This window comes from Mobula hypostoma, chromosome 14, assembly GCF_963921235.1.
Source record: "Mobula hypostoma chromosome 14, sMobHyp1.1, whole genome shotgun sequence".
NCBI classification, from domain to species: Eukaryota; Metazoa; Chordata; class Chondrichthyes; order Myliobatiformes; family Myliobatidae; genus Mobula; species Mobula hypostoma.
In genome coordinates, this window is record NC_086110.1 from 46,287,509 (window position 1) to 46,311,359 (window position 23,851).

A 23,851-nucleotide genomic window follows, 5' to 3' on the forward strand; every position below is an offset into this window, starting at 1 on the left:
AAGCTATTCAGTCCTTTAACCCTTTTAATGTTCTTTTTTACCCTCCCTAAATTCCAGTTACATTTTGTTATATTTGTTATATATTATTCCACAAGCTTATTTGGTTTTCATTTTCTAATGGCTATACTACAGGTACATCATGACATGAATAATTACCAAGCAAAATGAACTAGGAAAATATATTTTTCATGCTGCTTATATAAATTACTCAAGTATGTAACACACACAATTTGTCACTAAACTCTTGACAAAGGGAATGCTGCTGTTGTTTGCTGCACCAACCCCCTTACATGCTAATCAACAACACTCTGATACCCATCAACCTTCCCAGACAGTCAGTCACTGACCTCATCTTCTCCCCACCACCTACAGCCTTGTTGTCTCCTTTTTTTTCTGCCATAGGATCCACAATCAAGATTGTCTTGATGGATACATGACTTCAGCTCGTCCTTTACATACAGGATTAATTTAATTGTATCTGACGTTTTCTTTCCCCATCCATATCACAGATATCTCTAATGCTTTGTGCCTTGCCTACTTCCAGTTTCTTAGTCCCAACCAGCAGATCTTCACTATGGAATCCCAATTCCTTCTTAGATCCCAGTGGTCTGAGGGGCCAATCACTTCCTCTCCCATCACTCTTCTTTGAAGTCAAATGCATTTTCAATATTCTATTAGTACAGGAACATTTCACTTTTCATATGCTTAAAGACATAGAAGTAGTCAGTGTTGGCTCTCAGATGAATCCCTTCATTCCTATTTCCCCACATTTCCCTGTAACTCATTCGTTGTCACGTATCCATCCACTCCACCCTGATTCTCCTGCCACCATCAAGGACACTTTGCACTTGCCAATTAACCTACCAGCGCACCTTTGAAATGGAGGAGGAAACTGGAGAACCAAGCAGTCAGAGGAAGAAGTTGCAAACCCTACATGGGATGGACTCAAGGGCAAGTTTGCACCCGGGTCACTGAAGCTGTGGGGTAACAGCACTGTGGAGCCTTGTATGGATCCCGGCAGTGATTTTCTCGATGAAGAATGTAAGGAACATTTCTTGTTTCTGTCTTACCCAGGCACTCTCCTTCACCCCTTTTCTGGTATGTTGATGATCTCTTCCTCCTCTCACACACAGCAAGAATATTTCATCAAATTTCCTGCAGTTTTAACCCTGCTACCATCTTCATACAGTCTACCTCTAATTCTTCCCTTACCTGCTGTTACTTCTCTATCTCCTGTCTGCTTTTCAACTTTAGATTAGTGTCCAGCATCTATTTCAATCTCAGTGTCCCAGCTTGCTTCCCTGTAAGAACCTCATTCCATGCTCCTAGTTCCTTAATTTCACTCCATCTCCAGTAGCCTCTCACTATAATTCTTCACTCCCACTCTGACCTCCCTATCCTCACCTTCCTACATTATTAAATGTAAGTTTGAGAAACAGCATTTCATTTTATAGCTAGGGCCAATACAAGGTCTAGACATAACATGAAGATCAATAACTTGAGATAATTAGTTTTTCCAATATTTTTATTACTAATTTGCATCATTGCTTTTAAACTCCTTTGGTAGATTCCGATAATTATATTTCACATTTAGGTCTTATCACTTAACTCTGGAACACTTGCCTAAATCACTGTCCTCTTGTCAAATGAATCAAACTTACTTAGTTTAGTTTAGTTTGCTGGAGGAATTCAGCAGGTTGAGCAGCATCTGTAGGAGGAAAAGAATTGTCTTCATTTTATTCACTTAATTTACCCTTTACTGGATTTATTTACTCTTCCCTTTTGTTTTTTCCTTGTTTCCTTCCTTTGCATTTTGAAATTGTTTACCTCCATCCTGAAATGGTGGCTGTTCCTCTCTGCCTGAGCTGCTGAATAATTTGGTTTGCATTTGAGGATTTCAACATCTACAGTATTTTACTTTTCTTTGATAAATTGAGCTTTGCCTTTACTAGAGATCAGCAAGTATGGAATTACTGGAGCATCAAGAATAAGTGATAAAATAAGTAAGGAATGACTGACCTGCTGTAATAGGGACAGTTTTCTTAAGTGAGCTTAAAGCATAGTCAAAGCAAAGATAAATAAATAACTGAGTTCATATTAAAAACTGTGCAGCAAAGAGTGTATGATTTATATAAGAGCCTATCTTTTTCTTCAATCCCATTGAATTTTATTTAATAAGAACATAGGTCATAGACAAAGCTTTTCATGATGCTGTATTACCTCACTGACACTGGATTCCCGTACTATTCTGTGTGATTAGGTTACCTTGAAAATATCAGTGCTATTCTTAAATCTTCATTTACAACATTTGTGAAACTGACTAAAGCCCTGTTAGTGGAATATCCTTAGTGCCAAAGATGCGAGATATTCTGTTCCATCATATTTTCACAATACCAGGGCTTGCAAGTTTTTCCGCTGCCCTTGAGACACCAATATTTGTGTGAAACCACATTATCAACAGCCAACAGTGAAAAGGCCAACATAAATATCAAATCCAGACTGAAATATAAACTCAATCAGTTAATGTTTCACGATTTCATAGCATGCATATCACGCTTCCACATCTCTCCTTCCAAGAGCACGGACAGCTGACAAGCTGCATTTTAAAAGTTGCAGCCACAGTGGCAATCGAGCAGGTTGATTCACAGTTCACACACTAAGGCTGAAATTATGCAAGCTTATTGTGTGCAGTCACACAAAAGACCTAGAATCATGGCATTTTCAGCGCATAGAATTTTGTATGAAGTGTGCTTGATATAAAAAACACATTCCCCAGTAACACTGGAAGAAAATGCTGCCTTTCCACATATAACCTCTTTAGTATACAATAGATTTCATTGTTGTTAAAAGATGTTAGTGATTTCATACAATTCCATTTTCAGCTTTTTAAAACAGGTATCAGTTTTACCTATTCTCTTTTAATTTGCTGTCCTCTTGTCAAACAGATCTAACTTACTTTAGAGTTCCGCTGGAGGGACTCAGTAGGTTGAGCAGCACCTGTGGGATGAAAAGAATTACCTTTGTTTTGTGTTGAAACCCAACATCAAAGGTTTGCTTCCAATTGATTTGCGGGGTTCTCTAATGTTTACAAGGTAGTGTCTCTAAAAATTCATTTTAGCTATCTGGCCCTGAGGTAAAACATCAGTAGCTATAAACTTCCCTCTTGGATTAGGATTGGAGTATTTTCTGCATTCTATGCAAAGGCTTCATTTATTTATTTATCTATCTATCTATTTGCCTACAGTGCAGAGGAGGCCCATCCAGCCCTTTGATCCAGGCCACCCAGCAATCCCCCAAGTTAATCCTCGCCTAATCACGGGACAATTTACAATGACCAATTAACCTACCAACTGGTACGTCTTTAGACTGCGTGAGGAAACCCACGCAGTCACGGAGAGAACATATAAACTCCTTAGAGGCAGCAGCAGGAATTGATCCCGGGTTGTTGGTGGTTTAGAATGGAATCTGCCTCTCTCACAGGTCTAGCTCTGTGGCCTCTCTGGACAGTTAATGTTAAAGTACTAAAGTACCTAAGTTGTCTGAGGGAAGACAATACTAAATGTAGATTTACTCTTAAATACTTATCTGCATGTGGTTGTCACCAGGTGCAATGTAGTGGAGAAAAACAAAAAGGATGAAGAGGAAGAATAGATATGGGAGTCACAGGAACCACGTTCTATCTAAAATAGCAATATTATCTTAAATAGCAAGTGAAGGGATTCCAAAATGTACAAGTAATCAGGCTGTGCACCAAAAGGGCATGGTGGCCAAAGTTGAAACAGTAGAACAGAACAATGTGAACATGGTCTTGATCCTCTTCCATCAGCTTCTGCCAAATCTTGTCCCCATAGTGTTATAATTATCATTTTACCTCACTGTCAGCTTGGAATCTCAAAGATATGAAAGCAATCAGAACTATTACATTGATGACTAGTGCTAGATGCTGGCACATGTAGATCTTGACTGGGCTTGGGTTTTAACTCAGCTGAAGTATTAAAATTGTTTGAGAGTCCTGTCATTATTCAACACGCAGATAATGCTAAATAGCCAATGTAGCAGCATACCTGGCTGGTAGGGAACAATTTGCTGTCAGGAAATCAATCAATTAAGAACAGCAGAGATTTGATAAAATATTTACATATTTTTAAATGTCATTGAAGTTACTTTCCTCTGGATTTTATTCTTTTCTGACAGATACATAATAATTTGAGGGAAATATGCTAACTAGGGTTTAATTACTCTGAGTGAAGTCTGTCTTTACATCAATAATCTTCAGAAATAGATAGGGCTGAATATTCTTTAGTGAGACATTCACTTGGAAAAGTGGAAAAGTTTGTTTAACATTGAAGGCCAGTGCAGCCATTGGGGCAGAATGGTAGCACACACTTTACAGTACCAGGTTCAATTCCTGCCACTGTCTGTAAGGAGTTTCTACATTCTCCTTATGACTGTGTGGGTTTCCTCCAGGTGCTCTAGTTTCCTCCCATAGTCCAAAGATGTACCGGTGAGTAGGTTAATTGGTCATTGTAAATTGTCCCATGAATAGGCTAGGATTAAATCGGGGGATTGCTGGGTGGCCTGGCTCAAAGAGAGTCTATCCTGTGCCATATCTCAATAAAAATAAATAACTAAATAAGCAAGATACAAACTTGTAACCTTTACCACCAAGGGCGCCACAGTACCATAACAGTTAGCGCAATGCTACAAGAGCTCAGGACATTGAAGTTCAGAGTCAATCGCAGCGACCTCTGTATATCACAAGGTGGGATGCTGGGAACGGACCCAAGTGCAAGACATAGACACTGAAGTACTAGGAACAGGAACGGACAAAACTATATGACAGGACAGGACACAGACTAGGAGTAGGGACAGGAACACAGACTAGGCTAGGGAAGCTGGACCAGGACGAGGGACTGGGAACAAGGAGCCTGGGCGTGGACTCCGAGCCAGAGACTGGACAAGGACCCAGAATCTGGGTCTTAACTTGGGCTCGGACCCCAAGACCAGGCGAAGACATGGCGAGGCTTGGGTTCCTGGAGGACAGGCAAAGACGTGGCCAGGCTTGGGTTCCTGGAGGACAGGCAAAGACGTGGCGAGGCTTGGGTTCCTGAAGGACAGGCAAAGACGTGGCCAGGCTTGGGTTCCTGGAGGACAGGCAAAGACGTGGCCAGGCTTGGGTTCCTGGAGGACAGGCAAAGACGTGGCCAGGCTTGGGTTCCTGGAGGACAGGCAAAGACGTGGCCAGGCTTGGGTTCCTGGAGGACAGGCAAAGACGTGGCCAGGCTTGGGTTCCTGGAGGACAGGCAAAGACGTGGCCAGGCTTGAGTTCCTGGAGGACAGGCAAAGACGTGGCCAGGCTTGGGTTCCTGGAGGACAGGCAAAGACGTGGCCAGGCTTGGGTTCCTGGAGGACAGGCAAAGACGTGGCCAGGCTTGGGTTCCTGGAGGACAGGCAAAGACGTGGCCAGGCTTGGGTTCCTGGAGGACAGGCAAAGACGTGGCCAGGCTTGGGTTCCTGGAGGACAGGCAAAGACGTGGCCAGGCTTGGGTTCCTGGAGGACAGGCAAAGACGTGGCCAGGCTTGGGTTCCTGGAGGACAGGCAAAGACGTGGCCAGGCTTGGGTTCCTGGAGGACAGGCAAAGACGTGGCCAGGCTTGGGTTCCTGGAGGACAGGCAAAGACGTGGCCAGGCTTGGGTTCCTGGAGGACAGGCAAAGACGTGGCCAGGCTTGGGTTCCTGGAGGACAGGCAAAGACGTGGCCAGGCTTGGGTTCCTGGAGGACAGGCAAAGACGTGGCCAGGCTTGGGTTCCTGGAGGACAGGCAAAGACGTGGCCAGGCTTGGGTTCCTGGAGGACAGGCAAAGACGTGGCCAGGCTTGGGTTCCTGGAGGACAGGCAAAGACGTGGCCAGGCTTGGGTTCCTGGAGGACAGGCAAAGACGTGGCCAGGCTTGGGTTCCTGGAGGACAGGCAAAGACGTGGCCAGGCTTGGGTTCCTGGAGGACAGGCAAAGACGTGGCGAGGCTTGGGTTCCTGGAGGACAGGCAAAGACGTGGCCAGGCTTGGGTTCCTGGAGGACAGGCAAAGCCGTGGCCAGGCTTGGGTTCCTGGAGGACAGGCAAAGCCGTGGCCAGGCTTGGGTTCCTGGAGGACAGGCAAAGCCGTGGCCAGGCTTGGGTTCCTGGAGGACAGGCAAAGCCGTGGCCAGGCTTGGGTTCCTGGAGGACAGGCAAAGACGTGGCCAGGCTTGGGTTCCTGGAGGACAGGCAAAGACGTGGCCAGGCTTGGGTTCCTGGAGGACAGGCAAAGACGTGGCCAGGCTTGGGTTCCTGGAGGACAGGCAAAGACGTGGCGAGGCTTGGGTTCCTGGAGGACAGGCAAAGACGTGGCGAGGCTTGGGTTCCTGGAGGACAGGCAAAGACGTGGCCAGGCTTGGGTTCATGGAGACCAGGCAAAGAGGTGGCCAGGCTTGGGTTCCTGGAAACTAGACCAGGGCATGACGGGGCAAGGGTACTTCGAGGCAATTCCTGGGCAGGATGCGGGACTCCCCTCACAGAGGCAAGGACAGGGAGGGACAGACGCAACCGCAGGGTAACGGCAATCGGCTTGGCTTACCCGATGGAGGCAAGGGACAGGAAGGGAACTAGGTCCGGGGTGGCTACAAGACTCGAGGCAGCCGGTAACCTCAATGGGCTACGGAACAGCCAATCCATATCCCGATGACTGCACTAGCCTTCCATCAGTGGGTTGCTCCAAGGGGAGACTGATGAGATGATCCAGCAACCACATTCGATCCCAGGGCCACTTATATTCCCAGCCCCAAGATGAGCATCAGGTGCTTATGGTTAAAGTCCAACCAAAACCAGGGACAGCTGGAAGACCCGGAGTCCGGAGTCCATAGTCCACAGACTGGACCGTGAACCGGAATGCGGACTTCGGACCGGACCATGACACTGTAAGGAGTCTCTGTACATCCTCCCCTTAGAATGCATGGATTTTTTTCCTGGGTGCTCCAGTTTCCTCCCACAGTCAAAAAGATGTACCGAGTAGATTAATTGGTCATTGTAAATTGTCCCGTGATTAGGTTAGAGTTAAATTGTGGTTGTTGCAGGTTGCTGGGTGGCACAGGTCAAAGGGCGATACCTCGAAATTAAAATAAATAAATAAATATAAAAGGAGGACAAGGGCAAGAGATGTGTGGGAACACTAGCTTCTGCAGGTTCCTCTCCAAGTTACACATCATCCTGACTTGGAAATCCATTGCTGTTCTGCATTGCCACGTGTCTAATTTGTGGAAGTCATAGCCGGCAGTATTGTGGGAGAACAATCAGAACTGCAACAGTTGAAGCAGTGCTAACTAACTTTTCAAGAGCAAATAAGAATGGGAGATAAATGCCAACCTTGCCAGTGACATCCCAAAAACAAAAGTGCAGTCCTAGTGTAATCATATCTCCCCTGGGGTGACCAGAATGTTAAGGATGCTAGCCAGTGAAAATATTAAGTAGATCAGGCTAAGAGGACAAGAAGCCTAACTGCCATGTTCGCAGCAGCAATGTTCAGCCTTGAAGAGTTCACATGGTTTACAATTAGAAGGAACTCACTGCATCTGTATGTGAGGCAGGGTAGGGGTGAGGAGCTGGTGGAGAAGGAGGCATAGCACCTATTCATTACGGAAGCTATTTCTGTGTTAAGAACATCTTCCTACCGCACCCCCCTCACTATGCACACAAGCACAATGTCAAGTCATAATTAAAGGTCCGGGCATTTCTTGGATGAATGATTTCCAACATCACATCTCAGACCCAAGGTCAGAGGTATGGGAAACTGACAGAGTAATTTAACTACTGCACAGAGTCTTGTCATCTTCAGAAGTTTTCTGATGACTCTGCCATAGTTGGATGCATCAGCAAGGGAGATGAGGCTGAGTACAGGGATACAGTAGGAAACTTTGTCACATGGTTTGAGCAGAATTATCTGCAGCTTAATGTGAAAAAGACTAAGGAGCTGGTAGTAGACCTAAGGAGAGCTAATGTACCGGTGACCCCTGTTTCCATCCAAGGGGTCAGTGTGGACATGGTGGAGGATTACAAATACCTAGGGATATGAGTTGACAATAAACTGGACTGGTCAAAGAACACTGAGGCTGTCTACATGAAGTGTAAGAGCCATCTCTATTTCCTGAGGAGACTGAGGTCCTTTAACATCTGCTGGACGATGCTGAGGATGTTCTACAAGTCTGTGGTGGCCAGTGCGATCATGTTTGCTGTTGTGTGCTGGGGCAGCAGGCTGAGGGTAGCAGACACCAACAGAATCAACAAACTGATTTGTAAGGCCAGTGATGTTGTGAGGATGGAACTGGACTCTGACGGTGGTATCTGAAAAGAGGATGCTGTCCAAGTTGCATACCATCTTGGACAATGTCTCCCATCCACTACATAATATACTGGGTGGGCACAGGAGTACATTCAGCCAGAGACTCATTCCACTGAGATGCAACACAGAGCGTCATAGGAAGTCATTCCTGCCTGTGGCCATCAAACTTTACAACTCCTCCCTTGGAGGGTCAGACACCCTGAGCCAATAGGCTGGTCCTGGACTTATTTCCTGGCATAATTTGCATATTACTATTTAATTATTTATGGTGCAACTGTAAGGAAAACCAATTTCCCCCGGGATTAATAAAGTATGACTATGACTATGACTAAAGAGTTCTATCTCTTGCCTTGTCCATAGTGTCATACAAGGCAGGTAAGTACACAATACAAAGAGTGATACAGTCTATCTAATGCAGAAGTTCCCAACCTGGGGCCCGCAGTCCGTTCTGTTAATAGTAGGGGTCCATGGCATTAAAATGTTGGGAACCCCTGATCTAAAGGGCCTACCTTTGGGCTGTTCCACCAAAACAGACGTGCTCATTTGACCTCTGTATTCAGGTTGTTCAGATAGGTAGTTTTGGTACATCTTTCACTCGTGTTGAAGAGTCTTAAGAATGCAGCTGTTTAACCAAACATTTTATTCAATTGTGATTTTGTTCATATTTCCAGATTTATGACATAGTAAAAATAAACATATTAAATGACATTTGCACTCCAAAATTACAGCATTAGTCTAGTGATATTTACATTCTGGACAGATTTGCACATTCCCATTCATCTTTCAGTCGAAGATCCAACTAATTTTATTTTTTTTTAATTTACTGTCATACCTTTTAAAGCACCAAACTGGCTTCCCAGTTGCTGCCTTAGAAATTATGGTGGTAGTTGAATTACCTTATATTTATTGAAGTATGACAAGTAGGATTTTAAATATCCAGCATGAACCAGCTGTAGAAAGAACGAAGGAGGCCTTCTAATTCTGGAGACACAAGAGACTGCTAATGCTGCACGCTGGAGTAACACAAAATCCACTGGAGGAATCCAAGGGGTGAAGCAACATTGAAACTTTGACAATTCCTTTCCTCCCTCCGATCTGTATGGTAATGGCGTTTATTTGAGATTGGGATTCTGAGCAGTCTGGCCAGAGACATAGCATTAAGAGATCCAGAAGTTACTCTTTCCTTTTAGATAATGACAGATAGAAGACTTGAGACAGCTTATCCACAATACTAAATCCTTTCCTGGTGTTTTTTAATGTCAATAATGTTCTAACCAAATCCCTGTGTGTAGATCCTAATAACTAAGGAGTGAAACAAGCCACAGATAACCTCATGGATGGTGCAGCAGTTGCAAAAAGCATCAGTACTATGTGTTTCACTAAAATCCTTCGGAAATTTAGGTGCAACCAAACAAATTATCAGTTACTGTCAGCATATCGAAAGTTAAATTTTGTAAGTTCATACAAGTTAAAAAACAATTCTATTAACCAAGTGTAAACTTAACTGGTAAGGTTTCACCAAAATTTCATTCCAAATAGACGGTACCAGATTATCTTTAATACAGGTGGGTTTTTTCCCCCAGTGTGAATAGCTCACTTTTAAAACTTGTAAATAGATTTAATTCCTTTGAAATTCATGAAAAGCAAACCTCTATGATCCCAATGGCAACATTGCCCATTCCCCTGCCCTTGTATACATTTTCTATAATTAAGATTCTGGAGAATGATGTTACAACTAAAGATCTGACCAGTCCCCAGTTTTGCAAAACTCTACAATTCCCTTTAAGGAATGGAATACTAACATTACAACTTTCATACAATTCAGTACACTTATTTGCTCTTACTGATACATTGATTGTGTTAGTGTTTAATAATGTTGTTGAGTCAACATTTATACTTCTTCAGCCAATGTCATCTGCCAATCTCCATTCAAGTTAAATTACTTTGAGAATTAATGAGCTATCAAATGCAGCAGTTCATTCCAATTTCAACCAAATAATATTACGATAAAGGTCCTCAACAGTTTGCATAACGACAACTCCGGCTTATTACAACATCAGGATCAAATATTACAACATCTGCATCAAGATAAGTGGCAGCAGCCAGCTTCCTCATGTTTGGAAAGAAGGGACATTCTAGAGAAGGTCTTTGAGCAGCTCTTGCAGTGATATCTTTTCACATCCGAGTGTGTCTGCAGATGTGCTCGGAGGTTTGAGCGGTCTGCAAATGCCCTGCTGCAGTGAGGACAGGCAAAAGGTTTCTCTCCTGCAAAGAGAGAGAGAATAAAAATCAGATCCGAATGTCCCACAATCACCCATAAGCAAGAAAACTGTATGATTTTTAAAAAGACTGTAGAATTATAGACACCAAGAAGCTTAACTACTGATTTGCTTTTGCCTCCTGTCAGAAGTGACCAAAAAGCAATTTGCATCCTATAGTGAACCATTGGTACACTCTGATGGTTAGATTACCCACCCAATTTTACAAATACTTGTCAACACATGAACTACAATGGTTAAAGGGTCGGTACTACATTGTGGGCCGAAGGGCTGTACTGTGCAGTACTGTTCTAAAACCTGTAAAATATTTTGCAGCTACACCATTTCATTATACAGTGTTTGCTATATAGTCTACTTTCTAAAACCATTTTCTTTTAAGTGATAACTAGGTGTGAATCCCTGTTTCATATAAATGGTTATTTAATTTAAAGCTGGCCAGAAAAAATGTCACTACTTAACTGCTATGTTTAGAATTAGTGTAGCAGGCCTATTTCACACTGTATTACAATAAAAAATATATTATGACTACTCAGACATCAACAATATTAGGACTCCAACTTCACAACTTAGTCAGATGCCTGTAGCAAATAAATTATTACAGCAAATACATTGCATGTCTGTTGGACTGCATTTTAAAATTTCATACAAGAAACCCATGCTGTTCTGCCAGCAAGCATTATTTTGGACATGGTGACAGAATACCAATTTGTAGTTTAATAAAGGTCATTTAAGAAAGGCTAAAACAGGGGATCCCAACAATTTTTATGCTACCATTAGCCTTGCCATTAACCAAGGGGTCAGTGGACTCCGAGTTGGGAACTCCAGGCCGAAAACAAAGGAAATGGGTGGCAGGTTGGAGATATGTCTCCACCAAAGGAGGTGTAAGGCACTAGCCTAAGGGTCACCCTTGGGCAGGATGTAGCATCTCATTAGTTGCCTGATCAGGGTCATGTGAAGTCATGGGAGCAGGTGGTGGATGGTCAAATGAGCAGCTGGTCCATATCACAAGTCCTGGTTATGGGACCACTGATGCCAGGCAGACAATGTCTGAAGAGTATTGATAACAGCTGGGGTCACCCATCTTGTAAAAACACTGCCAAGAAGGCGGCAGTGGTAAACCACTTCTTAGAAACAGACTATTGTAGACTATTGTAATGATGATGAAAACAAAAGAAAAACTCGAATTAAGAAAGTTTGAGTCTTCTCAGGGAGTTTTAATTTAAGAATGGGATGCATCATGTTAGGTTGGGTAGAAAGCCATTAGGGCAATGCTATAGAGCATGCCAACTTTTAACAAATTGCTATTGCAGCTCTGTGTTACATAATTTAAATGAAGTGTTTGCTCTTTATCCTACACAGTGCTTCATGGCTGGACCATCATAACCATCGATTAAATATAGTAGGAGAAAATAACTACAACATACGTTGTTTCAAAGACATTTCAATTCCACTAGGGTCATATATGAAAGCACTAAATTACAGTGAAGTATTTCTGGGTCTATCTCAGGAAAGGAATTATAATGAATTTCTGTGATGCAGGGGTTGCACTGATTTATTTTAAGCTAGCAAAACAAAAGAAAAAAAATTCTGAAAGGGTTGTTTTCATGCTGTACTTGTTCGAAAAAATGGTTCAATTTTGCTTTCTATTAAGGGTTAAACCTGCAGTCTGTCTATGTTTTGTGCAATTTTGAAAGCCTATTCATTTTAAGAAACTTTCTATCCATTAGACTCACCAGTCTTTATTTCCCCCACTATCCACCATTGGTGTTAACCCTTTGCCAAAGTGGTCTTATTTGATATATGATCCTTACAGTGGGTGCTGTAGGCATTTTTGCTTAGGTATAGGTGGTGGTGGGTGACAGGCAAGAAGTAGCTATGGTGGTAAAAAAAGTAGCTGTGGTGGCAAGAAGTAACTACGGTGGTAAAAAAAACATCATAGCTGAGCTCCGTTCTATTCTCATCTTCATTCACATTTATGAACTTTCCAGCAGGTCATTGAATAATAAGCAGTGGGAACTTGGTGTTTTTTTTACCCTTTACTGGGACCCTGGTGTTTTATTTGTACTCACCAGTATGTGTTCTGATGTGCCCCTGTAAGAGCCACGGTCTAGAGAATGCTTTGCCACAGATTTTGCAGACACAAGGCAGAGTGTGAGTCCTTATGTGCATCTTCAATGCACCCAGACTGACATATTCCTTATCACAATACTTGCAATTAAAGTATTTTGTAGTCTGTGATTCACAATGAAGCTGTCTGTGTTTAGAGAGACCAGATAAAGTATTGTAAGCCTTGTGACAATGGAAACACTCAAACTTCTCCAGGACTGCTTCAGCAGCACTTTCAACCTCAAAGATTTTTTCCTCCGGTTCATCATCTCCTTTAAATGTGCCATTGTTTCTCTCTCTGCTCTTGGTTCTTTTGGAAAGGGACAGGCTAAGGTCATTCACTGTATTCCTTAGTGGGGTGTTGCTGCCTCTGACAGCGACACATTCCTTAACACTGATCTCCAGGCTTGGTTGGCTACTGAAGGGCATTTCTGTTCCAATCTCAACATCCAGGGGCGGGGGCAGACACATTCGGGGACTGACAGGAGCCCTGTCCCACAGTCTTGGCGGATCACAAACGATGGGAGTGAGCACTTCAGGCTGTGGCATCAGTGGAAATCTCAAACCCTCATATAAATATGGTGAAATAACTGTGGCTGAAAAGAAAGCAAAATCTCAAATCATGCAAGTTAATAGAAATAATATTTGATGGAGCATGTAAAATGATTGCCTTATCCATAATATTTAAATAAGTTTACATTTCAGAACATTTATAGAACCTCTGAAGTATGAACAAGAAGGTATTTTAAACAAATGATGGTAAAAGTAATCTTTAGAAGATAAAATTAGAGCATATATTAACAAAGATGTGCATTTCATTATATTAAGGGGAAGTTTTACTTTTCAAGATCGAATCAAATGGTGCATGGCTGATCCCGAATATCTTTACAAAAGGAATGGCTCCGTCCGCTATTTTCTTGCATAATATGCATATGCAGCTAACTGCCTTTGTCATTCATACTTCCACCACCACCCCTTCCACTTGCAATTAAGCTACTTCAATGTAAAAAAACACGTCTTCCCTTTTGTGTGGTGAAACCCTAGGCAATTAGTAAAATTTCTACAGGAAACGATTTACTTAAAATAGTTCGCTGTAAGAGATCAATGGATCTCCACAAGTCAAAGAGGAAATCTGATGTGGAACATGAAGCAAACATCTAAAAATAAACTACATAAGATACTACTAAAGAGCGAAGTTTACTTTTTAACTAATGTGTTTTTTAAGTGAGGGCGGCAACAGAATACTTAAAGAAACAGCCGAAACATGCCTGTTGCTTGTTTAAGACTGAGCTGGAGAGCGAGCCTGTGAATAAGAATGAGAACTCTCATGTAAGGCTATGCACCTGCTGGGTCTCTCTTTATCTTAGCAGCCGCGCTCTACAAACTCTATCAGCTGAATAATTCTACTTAGCAGAATTTTTCTTCAATTTGGACGAAGAAAGCTCGCAGACCACTCATTCACGGTCTCGCCTCGATACATAAATATCAGACAAAGTAAATTAAAACATTATTTTTCAACAGAAGCAAACAAGTAGATGCTAAACGTCATGCTCTAAACTAAATTCATAAAGACATGGAAAACAAGTTTATTTTCACAGCTATGTAGAACAGTTTTAAACAAGAAACCGAATTTTACTTTTACCATTCTGGATCTCCAGTTGACTGTAGTTAGGTTTCTTGGTGCTACAGTGTTTCTTGACCAGGAAAGAACGGGGCATGACTGTTTATTCCCCTCCTCCCACTGAGAGCATTAAATATGCGCTCAAAACCGAAAACCCGCTAGCTGAGATCTCAAAACGGGATAAATAAAAATGACAGGGTTAACCAGTGAAGAACAAGTGCAGTAAGTCCGCCCCTCAAATTCTTCACTTGTGGAAACTATCTGAACGTCAGGTGCAAGAGGTCAATCCTTATTAACATAGACCTCCCGTCGAGCCAATTAGAGCAAAGGCTCTTCAAGTGGGAGGAGCTAGTAGTTGTCAATCATTCTTTCAACCGAACAGGTGGATTTCAGAACTGGAAGCTCGGAAATGGAAATAGGACCGTGTCTTAATGAAGCACCACATTTACACATGCATTACAGATGTAAAATGTTCAGTATTTAATAATTCGTTTAAAAGTGTTAATTACTGGAATTAAATACACTCAGTGGCCGCTTTATTAAGTACACCTGTACACTGGCACGTTAATACAAATATCTAATTGGCCAATCATGTGGCAGCAACTCAATGCGTAAAAGCATCCTGGTATTTTCAGACCAAACATCAGAACGGGGATGAAATGTGGTCTAAGTGACTTAGACCGTGTGATGATTGATGGTGCCAGATGGGGTAGTTTGAGTATCTTAGAAACTGCTGATCTCCTGGGATTTTCACGCACAACAGTCTCCAGAGCTTACACAGAATGGTTCTGTGGGCGAAAACGCCTCGTTAGTGAGAGGTTAAAGGAGAATGGCCAAACTGCTTCAAGCAGGTGATGTTGAAAGTTAAAATAAATTTATTATCAAAGTACATATAGGTCACTATGTACTACCCTGAGATTCATTTTCTGGGACAGGAAGACGACAGTAACTCAAATAACCAGCGTTACAAGCGGTGTGCAGAAGAGCATCTCTGAACACACGGCTCACCGAAACACGAAGTGGATGGGACACAGCAGCAGAAGACCACGAACATACACTCAGTGTCCACTTTATTAGGCACAGGAGATACCTAATAATTTGGCCACTGAGTGTATATTTTCAATGTAAGTGGAAGATTATTAAATCCGCCATTTTGTAGGTACAGCATTCGTATTACTGTAATTATAACGAAAGTTGATGGCAGCTCCAGCTACAAAATGCTGTAAAAAGTAATTGTTTTGCTGCTGTGCTTAACAATGCCGTAGAGCTCTTGGCGTGAAACTTCCAATTCCTATGTTCCCGAATAAACCATTATTAATGGAAAAATCGCTGGACATGTAAAGTTAACTGTCATAAATCTCAGTTTCTTTACTATTCTTCTACCGTTTATTTACTCACAACCTACAAGGTAGTTTCTAGATGTTGCATCCTACTAAATGACATTATACGTCGCATAGACCCAATGCCATAAGAATAACAGTTCACCTTTCTTGATAGGCAGAGTAGCAGAATTGTCCTTGTCCATAAATAAACTCCATGTCAAACTTACTTTTGTAATTCATTCATATTTAACTTTAAAACACTTGGCAAATTCAACAGAGCTGGAAATGATTTCCCACGATAACCATGTAGAAGTCAAAATAAAGTTTTGGCACATCCAAGCAAAATGACAGCCATCATATTACTTATGGAAGGCTCAATTTTAGGGCAACTCTCTCTGGATTATTTTATTTCGTTCGGCTGTAGCATCTGGCAATGAAAAGAAGGTGGGTTTGTTTAATATAAATTTGCGATATACAGTAATCCCTCCCCCCCATTTAATTAGGTAAATTTGGTAAAAAGACGAGAGCCCCAGAGCGCTGGCGAACATCCGCCCCTTGGTAGTAACTCAAACAAGTGGTCATCTGCCAGCTTGCTCTTCATAAAACATCGTGACATGCAAATCAGCTGTTGATTCTGCCTTATAAATAGTGAGGTACTGGAAATGAATTGGAGATATTCAAAAGCCTACATAGATGCAATACAGGTCATCGCCACGTGACGCTATGTTTTTACGGACCTCTTTAAGTCGAAATTACACAAACATCATTCGACATGGTAGTCACATCTTCACAGTAACTGATTAGAAAGGGCAAATTCTAAAAGTGGAGAGAATAATCACGTTCTGCCTTTCACAGGAATGAATATGTATGCACATTGGACTTCTGCATTTTATAATATCACGGGAGCTCGTTTGTATTGACAGGTGCCCATAAATCAGGTGTTCATGACCTTGTGTTCTTATTTGAAAGATGAGCTATGTACCATTGCAGTATTAAAATGCTAGAGACCGTCTCACATTGTGCATTGGTGTGTCAGTAGTTATGTCGTAATTGTGAGGAAAGATCCAAGTCAATAATTTTAGCATCTTTCAACAATGTATTAGATAGCATATTACATCCCAAGTCTTTACAGGTCTTTGATTTGCACCCAACTTCATTCAATTTTTGAATGACAAACTTTCTAAACATTAAAAAAAAACCTTTTGAAATATCTCAAAGGGGTAACAAAGGTATTACAGAGAAGCTATCAATGTTTGCATTTTATTTGAATAGTTTAGTATTAAATACCAAGTTCAGGGAACTGCATTCTCATCTTCTGACCAGGCATTTTATAACCCTCATGATTTAATATTGGTGTTGATTTACTGTTGTCCATTATAATATTGCCAAGTCCCTCATGGGATGCTAATCCAGAAGATTGCGCTTCATGGGATCCGCAGTGTTTGGATTCAGAGCTGGCTTGCACATAGAAAAAAGACGGTAGTGTTTGAAGGGATTTATTCGTGCTGGAAGTCTATAATTAATCCACGGAGATGTGTGCTGGGACCTCTGCAGTTTGTGATATATATAAATGACCTGGATGAAAATGTAGATGGGTAGGTTAGTAAACTTGCAGACGATACCAAGACTAGTCGAGTTGTGGATAGTGTCGAAGACTGGCAAGGAATACAGCATGATATAGATCAGTTGCAGTTTTGAGCAGAGAAGTGGCAGGTGGAGTTTAACCCAAATTAATGTGAAGTGTTGCTGCTTGGTAGGGCAAATGCAAGGAGACAGTACATTGTTAAGGGCAAGGCGCTGAATAGTGTTTCTGAGTGGAGAGACCTTGGGGTCCAAGTTCATAGCTCCATCAAAGTAGCAACACAGGTCGACGAGGTGGTTAAAACGGCTTATGGAATGCTTGGTTTTATTAGTTGAGGCATTGAGTTCAAAAGTCTAGAGGTCATGTTGCAACTTAATAGAACTCTGGTTCGGCCACACCTGGAGTATTGGATACAATTCTGGTCGCCCCACTATAGGAAGGATGTAGAGGCTTTGGAGAGGGTGCAGAAAATGTTTACCAGGATTCTGCCTGGTTTAGAGGGCATGTGCTATCATGAGAGGCTGGAAAAACTTCGGTTGTTTTCTTTGGAGCGGCGGAGGCTGGGGGAAGACCTGATAAAGGTTTATAAGATTATGACAGGTATAGGTAGAGTAGACAGGAAGTATACTTTTCCCAGGATAGAAATATCCAATACCAGAGGCCATGCGTTGAAATCTGAGTGGATGAGTGTGTGCTTACGAAATCATTCCCAAACCAAAAGCCGTGGATGAACTACGAGGTTCGTCGTCTGCTGAGGGTTAGAACTGTGACATTTACAGTAACTCTAGCGACCCAGGTCTGTGCAAGAAAATCAAGTATAACTTGCGGAGGGTTATTTCAAGAGCGAAGAAACAATTCGGAGAGAGGCTGGAGACGACATCGATGCAGGTCAACTCTGGCAGGGCTTGCAGGGCGTTATTTCCTACAAAGTGAAACCCAGCACTGGGCTTCCCGGGGCTCAAATGACTAGCACGAGAGGGCACAGTTTTAAGGTGTTTGTAAGTAGGTACAGAGGAGATGTCAGGGGTAAGTCTTTTTTAACGCAGAGTGTGGTGAGTGCGTGGAATGGGCTGCCAGTGGCGGTGGTGGAGGCGGATACGATAGGGTCTTTTAGAGACTCTTGGATAGATACATGAGCTTAGAAAAACAGGGCTACGGGTAAGCCTAGGTAATTTCTAAAGTAAGTTCATGTTCGGCACAGCTTTGTGGGCTGAAGGGCCTGTATTGTGCTGTGGGTTTTCTATGTTTCTAACCTCATGAATGGCAGTGATGCTTCTCTAGTTGACGAGTTCAATGCCTTTTATTCCCACTTGGGGGGGGGATGGAATTTAACTACAGCTGTGAGGATCCCTGATGCACCCGGTGACCCTTGATCTTCGTCTCGGAGGCTGGCGTCAGGCTGCCTTTCAGGAGGGGAAACCCTCGTAAAGCATCAGGCCCCGATGGAGTACTTGGAAAGGCTCTGAAAACTTGTGCCAACCAACTGGCGGGTGTATTCAAAAATATATTCAACCTCTCACTGCTAAGGTCAGAAGTTCCCACCTGCTTCAAAACGGCAATAATTATACCAGTGCCTAAGAAGAGCAGGATGAGCTGCGTTAATGACTATCGGCCAGTTGCACTCACATCTACAGTGATGAAGTGCTTTGAGAGGTTGGTCATGGCTAAAATCAACTCCTGCCTCAGCAAGGACCTGGACCCACTGCAATTTGCGTATCGCCACAATAGGTCAACAGCAGAGATAATCTCAATGGCTCTTTACACGACCTTAGATCCTGTACTATAAAAACATCTATGTCGGGATGTTGTTTATTGACTATAGCTTGGCATTTAATACCATCGTTCCTATAGTTCAAATAGAACCTGGGCCCCTGTCCTAACCGAAAGACCACAATCTGTGCGGATTGGTAATTACATCTCGTCTTCGGTGACGATCAACGCTGGCTCTCCTCCCAGTGATGTATGCTTCGCCCACTCCTTTACTTTCTATACCCATTACGGTGTGGCTAGGCACAGCTCAAATGCCGTCTGTAAAGTTGCGATGATACAACCATTGTTGGCAGAATCTCAGGTGGAGGCGTGATGGCATACAGGAGCGAGACAGAGCAGCTAGTGGAGTGGAGTCGCAGCAACAACCTTTCACTCAACGTCAGTAAGACCAAAGAGCTGATTGTAAACTATGGAAACAGTAAGGCGCTGAAACACGAACGAATCGTTATAGAGGGATCAGAACTGGGGAGAGTGAGCGACTTTAAGCTTCCGGGTGTCAATATCTCTGAGGATCTAGCAACACACATCAAAGTTGCTGATGAACGCAGCAGGCCAGGCAGCATCTCTAGGAAGAGGAACAGTCGACGTTTCAGGCCGAGACCCTTCGTCAGGACCCTTCTGGGTCTCGGCCTGAAACGTCGACTGTACCTCTTCCTAGAGATGCTGCCTGGCCTGCTGCGTTCACCAGCAACTTTGATGTGTGTTGCTTGAATTTCCAGCATCTGCAGAATTTCTCGTGTTTGCGTCTCTGAGGATCTAACCTGGTCCCAACATATCGATGCAGCTATAAAGAAGGCAAGACAGCGGCTATATTTCATTAGGAGCTTGAGGAGGTTTGGTTTACTGTATCACCTAAAATACTCGAAACTTCTACTACTGTACTGAGGAGAGCCTTCTGGCAAGCTGCATAGGGGTGGGCGGTGGGAACTACTGCACAGGATCGTAAGAAACTGCAGAAAATTGTAAAATCAGTCACATCTTTCATGGGGTTTAGCCTCCTTCAAGGAGTGGAACCTCAGAAAAGTGACGTCTTCACCCTGGACATGCCCTCTTCTCGTTGTTACCGTCAGGACAGAGGCAAAGGAGCCCGAAGGCACACACTCAGCGATTCAGGAACAAGTTCTTCCTCTCTGCCATCCGATTCCTAAATGGACATTGAACCCTTGAACACTACCCCACTTTTTCTGTTTTTGCACTATTTTAATTTAACTATTTAATACACACACACACACATTTACTGTTATTTATTTACTCATTCTATATTTATCATGTATTGCATTGAACTGCCGCCGCTAAGTTAACAAATTTCATGACACATGCCGGTGATATTAAACCTGATTCTGATCGAAGATGAGAGGGGGTAGGTTCAAAGGATATGTGAAGGGTAACTTATTTTCTCAGAGATTGGTGATGCCTGGAATGCGCTGCCTGGTATGGTGGTAGAGGCAAATACATTAGAGGCTTTTAAAAGACATATAGATAGGCACTTAAATGTGAGGAAGTTGGAGGGATATGGACAATGTGTGGGTAAGAGGGATTAGCTTTTAATTTACTTTTTAGCTGGTTCGGAACACTGTGGGCCGCAGAGCCTGTTCCTGCGCTGTACTGTTCTATGTACATGTACCAAAACACAGTGAAAAACTTGGCATTTCCATTCAGACAGATCATTCTATACATACGAACGTCAAGGTGGTAAACGGGAAAACAGAACGCAGAATGAAGTGTAGGGAACCTCATTAGTAATTATTACAATCTTAGAATTGAGATTTAAAATAGTTGAGTTGAGATGAGGCCTCCGTTGATTAGAGTCGACAATGGATATTGCGTCCTAACTGTGTAGATTTGTACGATATAGAGAGCAAATTGTTGCCCGTGCAGCAAGCTCCTCCTCTTCCACACATCTGATGAAACCCAATGGAACGGCAGAGACCGGTACAGTTTGGGATCAGAAGCGTGGCAGTAGTTGCCAGTCAGCATTGAACTCGATGCAGGACTGCCTTAGGGACTCCAGCTCCGGATTTTTCCCTCGGGATTTACTTCCGAAGCTTTCCCAGTGGGTGGGTATAACCACAAGGCAGCGGACGTTTGAGATCGGAGTTTTCCTTCTGCTAGATGAGCTGCCAACCACGGCTGACGAGCACCATTTGCCCAGAGTAATTGGTTTTAAGGCGCCAGTAACTCGTCTTTGCCCTTTAATATAAGAAACAGGAGCAGGAGTCGGTCATCTGGCCCGTCGAACCTGCTCCGCCATTCACTAAGATCATGGCTGATCTGACTATGGACTCATCTCCACCTACCTGCCTTTCCCCCATAATCCTTAATTCCCCTACTATGCAAAAATCTATCCAACCTTGTCTTAAATATATTTACCGAGGTAGCCTCCACTGCTTCATTGGGCAGAGAATTCCACAGATTCACCACTCTCTGGGAAAAGCAGTTCCTTCTCATCTCCGTCCTAAATCTACTCCCCTGAATCTTGAAGCTATGTCCCCTAGTTCTAATCTCACCTATCAGTAGAAACAGCCTCCCTGCCTCTATCCCTTTCATAGTCTTCTATGATTTTATAAGATTTCCTCTCATCCTTCTGAATTCCAGCAAGTACAGTCCCAGGCGCAATGAAGGACAACATTCCATTTGCCTTCTTGACAGGCTGCTGCACCTGCAAACCAACATTTTTTCAGACTGTTTGTGCATGAATTGCAAGTCCTGCACAGGAGCATTCTGCAATCTTTTACTATTTAAATAATCTGCTCTTCCATTTTTGCTTCCAAAGTGGATGACCTCACGTTTACCAACATTGTACTCCATCTGCCAGATCCTTGCCCACTCACTTAACCAATCTTTATCTCTCTGCAGACTCTCCGTATCCTCTGTACAATTTAGTTTTCCGCTCAAATTAGTGTCATCAGCAAACTTAGATACCCTACACTTGGTCCCCTCTTCCAGATTGTTAATGTATATTGTGAACAGTTGTGGGCCCACCTCCAATTGCTAACCAGAGAAACACCCATGTATTTCCAATTCTCTGCCTTTTATTGGTTAACTAATTCTCTATCCATGATAATACATCACTTCCAACTCTATGCATCCTTATCCCTGTCAGTAGAAACAGTTCCGCCGGGCTTGGTAGCTAAGCCACACGTGAAGGCCAGGAGCTGGACTTGGTTGTCAGAGGCTATTGGAGGTGCACACCATTGGGAGCATTGGTAGAGAGAGCTTGTCCCCATTACTACCCCCAGCTGTAACAACCTTAGGGAATCTTAAAATAATAGAACAATTATAATAAAGGTGGATTTACTGACAGCAGCTCACAAATAACCACCACACTCTGGCACCATCGTGGAGACAATGCCAAGCAATTTTATTATACCCTTTTACCCACCCCTGATAAATATAGCCAGGACTTTGGCTTTGTGTTTCCTTTTGTCTCAGAATCATTTTGTTTTAAATACGGGGTTTCAATGGAATTGTTACTTTAGTTTACACCTCATTACACAAGGGATGCAGTCTTCAAAACTTGGAAGTCACATCTTTTGATTTGGGCTTAAATTTTGAGGTATACTGTAGATAGTGTCAAAATGGCTGTTGTGATGTATCTGGTCTGGTAATGTAGTGGGTAGTGCTTGTCACTCTCACTTTCAGCTTCCACCGCTGGCTAGCAGTCTTGTGAAAAGGAGAGCTAAATGTGTAAATCGTGGCCTAAGGTAGAACGCGTCAATTTCAGAAAACCTAGCACATTTATTTTTCAACATAGTCCCCTCCTACATGTACACACTTAGTCCAGTGGTTGTGGAGCATACAGATCCCTCTTTGTAGAAGAGGTCCACGGCAGGGGTGATTGATAAGTTCGTGGCCTAGGGTAGAAGGAGATGAGTTATTAACTTCAAACTTTCTGCATTATCACTCAAAGAGTTGAACTGCACGTGGATGTAACAAGACCATCATGGTCCTCCAGGTGGTCCACAGCAGGGGAGATTGATAAGTTTGTGGCCTTAGGTAGAAGGAGGTTAGTTATACAGCTCTCATTACATGCATGTACAATTCAACTCTGAGTGAAAATGCAGAAAGTTTGAAGTTAATAACTCATATACTTCTACCTTAGGACACGAATTTATCAATCACCCCTGCTGTGGACCACTTCTGGAGGTCCGAGATGCCAACTTCTACAAAGAAGGGATCCGTATGCTCCACGACCACTGGACTAAGTGTGTAAGTGTAGGAAAAATAGATGTGCTAGGGTTTCTAAAATTGACTCCTTCTATCCTAGGCCATGAACTTATCAATCACCCCTCGTACGTAGCCCCTCCAACAGCAAGCCTCTTCACCGGCGACACACATTGACAGAGCTCCTTTCAGACAGGCTGAACTGTAGAGGGCGGGGAAGATACCTGGCCCCTGCACACGTAGTACGCAGGCCCAACGGCATGTGGACATGCCTTGGAGCTCATGAACTAGCTCCCCAGCTATGGGTAAATAGCCCCACTGCCTTGTGGGCAGCCTCGGGAGAGACCAAGGCTAAGGGAGTAAACCCATTCAGCAAATCTGGAGTGAAACCCCTAAGGCAGCTGGACGTCATTGAACATCCTTCTTGCAGTCCCTGCAGCCAAGCTGGTGCCTAATGTATTGCTTCATAAGCTTTCCTTTAGACTACACGGGTGAGGCCAAGAGGGAGATCTTGACGATTGGACATTTCAGGATCTTCATATCTTCCACCCATGTTTATGATGATCATCATCACACGTCCTCCGAGACAGACGGATGACAACCACCATTACTGTAGATAATTATAGTAATTGTGC

At 43.0% G+C, this 23,851-nt stretch overlaps 1 protein-coding gene and 1 long non-coding RNA gene across 11 annotated transcripts in view; one reads left to right on the forward strand and one right to left on the reverse strand.

Annotated features, from left to right (window-relative positions):
- The window catches only part of LOC134356262 (uncharacterized), a 109,661-nt gene that overhangs the window by 41,406 nt on the left and 44,404 nt on the right, over positions 1-23,851 (forward strand). For 2 of the 10 annotated variants that reach the window (XR_010020314.1, XR_010020315.1), the window contains exon 5: positions 15,314-15,502. The exons of 7 other annotated variants lie outside the window; for them this stretch is intronic. This is a non-coding gene — a long non-coding RNA (uncharacterized LOC134356262). Of the gene's footprint in view, positions 1-15,313; positions 15,954-23,851 lie in introns of those variants that run through there. One more of the 10 variants, XR_010020311.1, reaches the window with a different exon arrangement.
- Positions 8,639-15,025, reverse strand: snai3 (snail family zinc finger 3). The gene is made up of 3 exons (XM_063067063.1): positions 14,400-15,025; positions 12,721-13,353; positions 8,639-10,637 (listed from the first exon to the last, which is right to left on the reverse strand). Exons 1-3 carry the CDS (start codon positions 14,473-14,475, stop codon positions 10,456-10,458), a joined length of 891 nt encoding a protein of 296 aa, XP_062923133.1. The 5' UTR covers positions 14,476-15,025; the 3' UTR covers positions 8,639-10,455.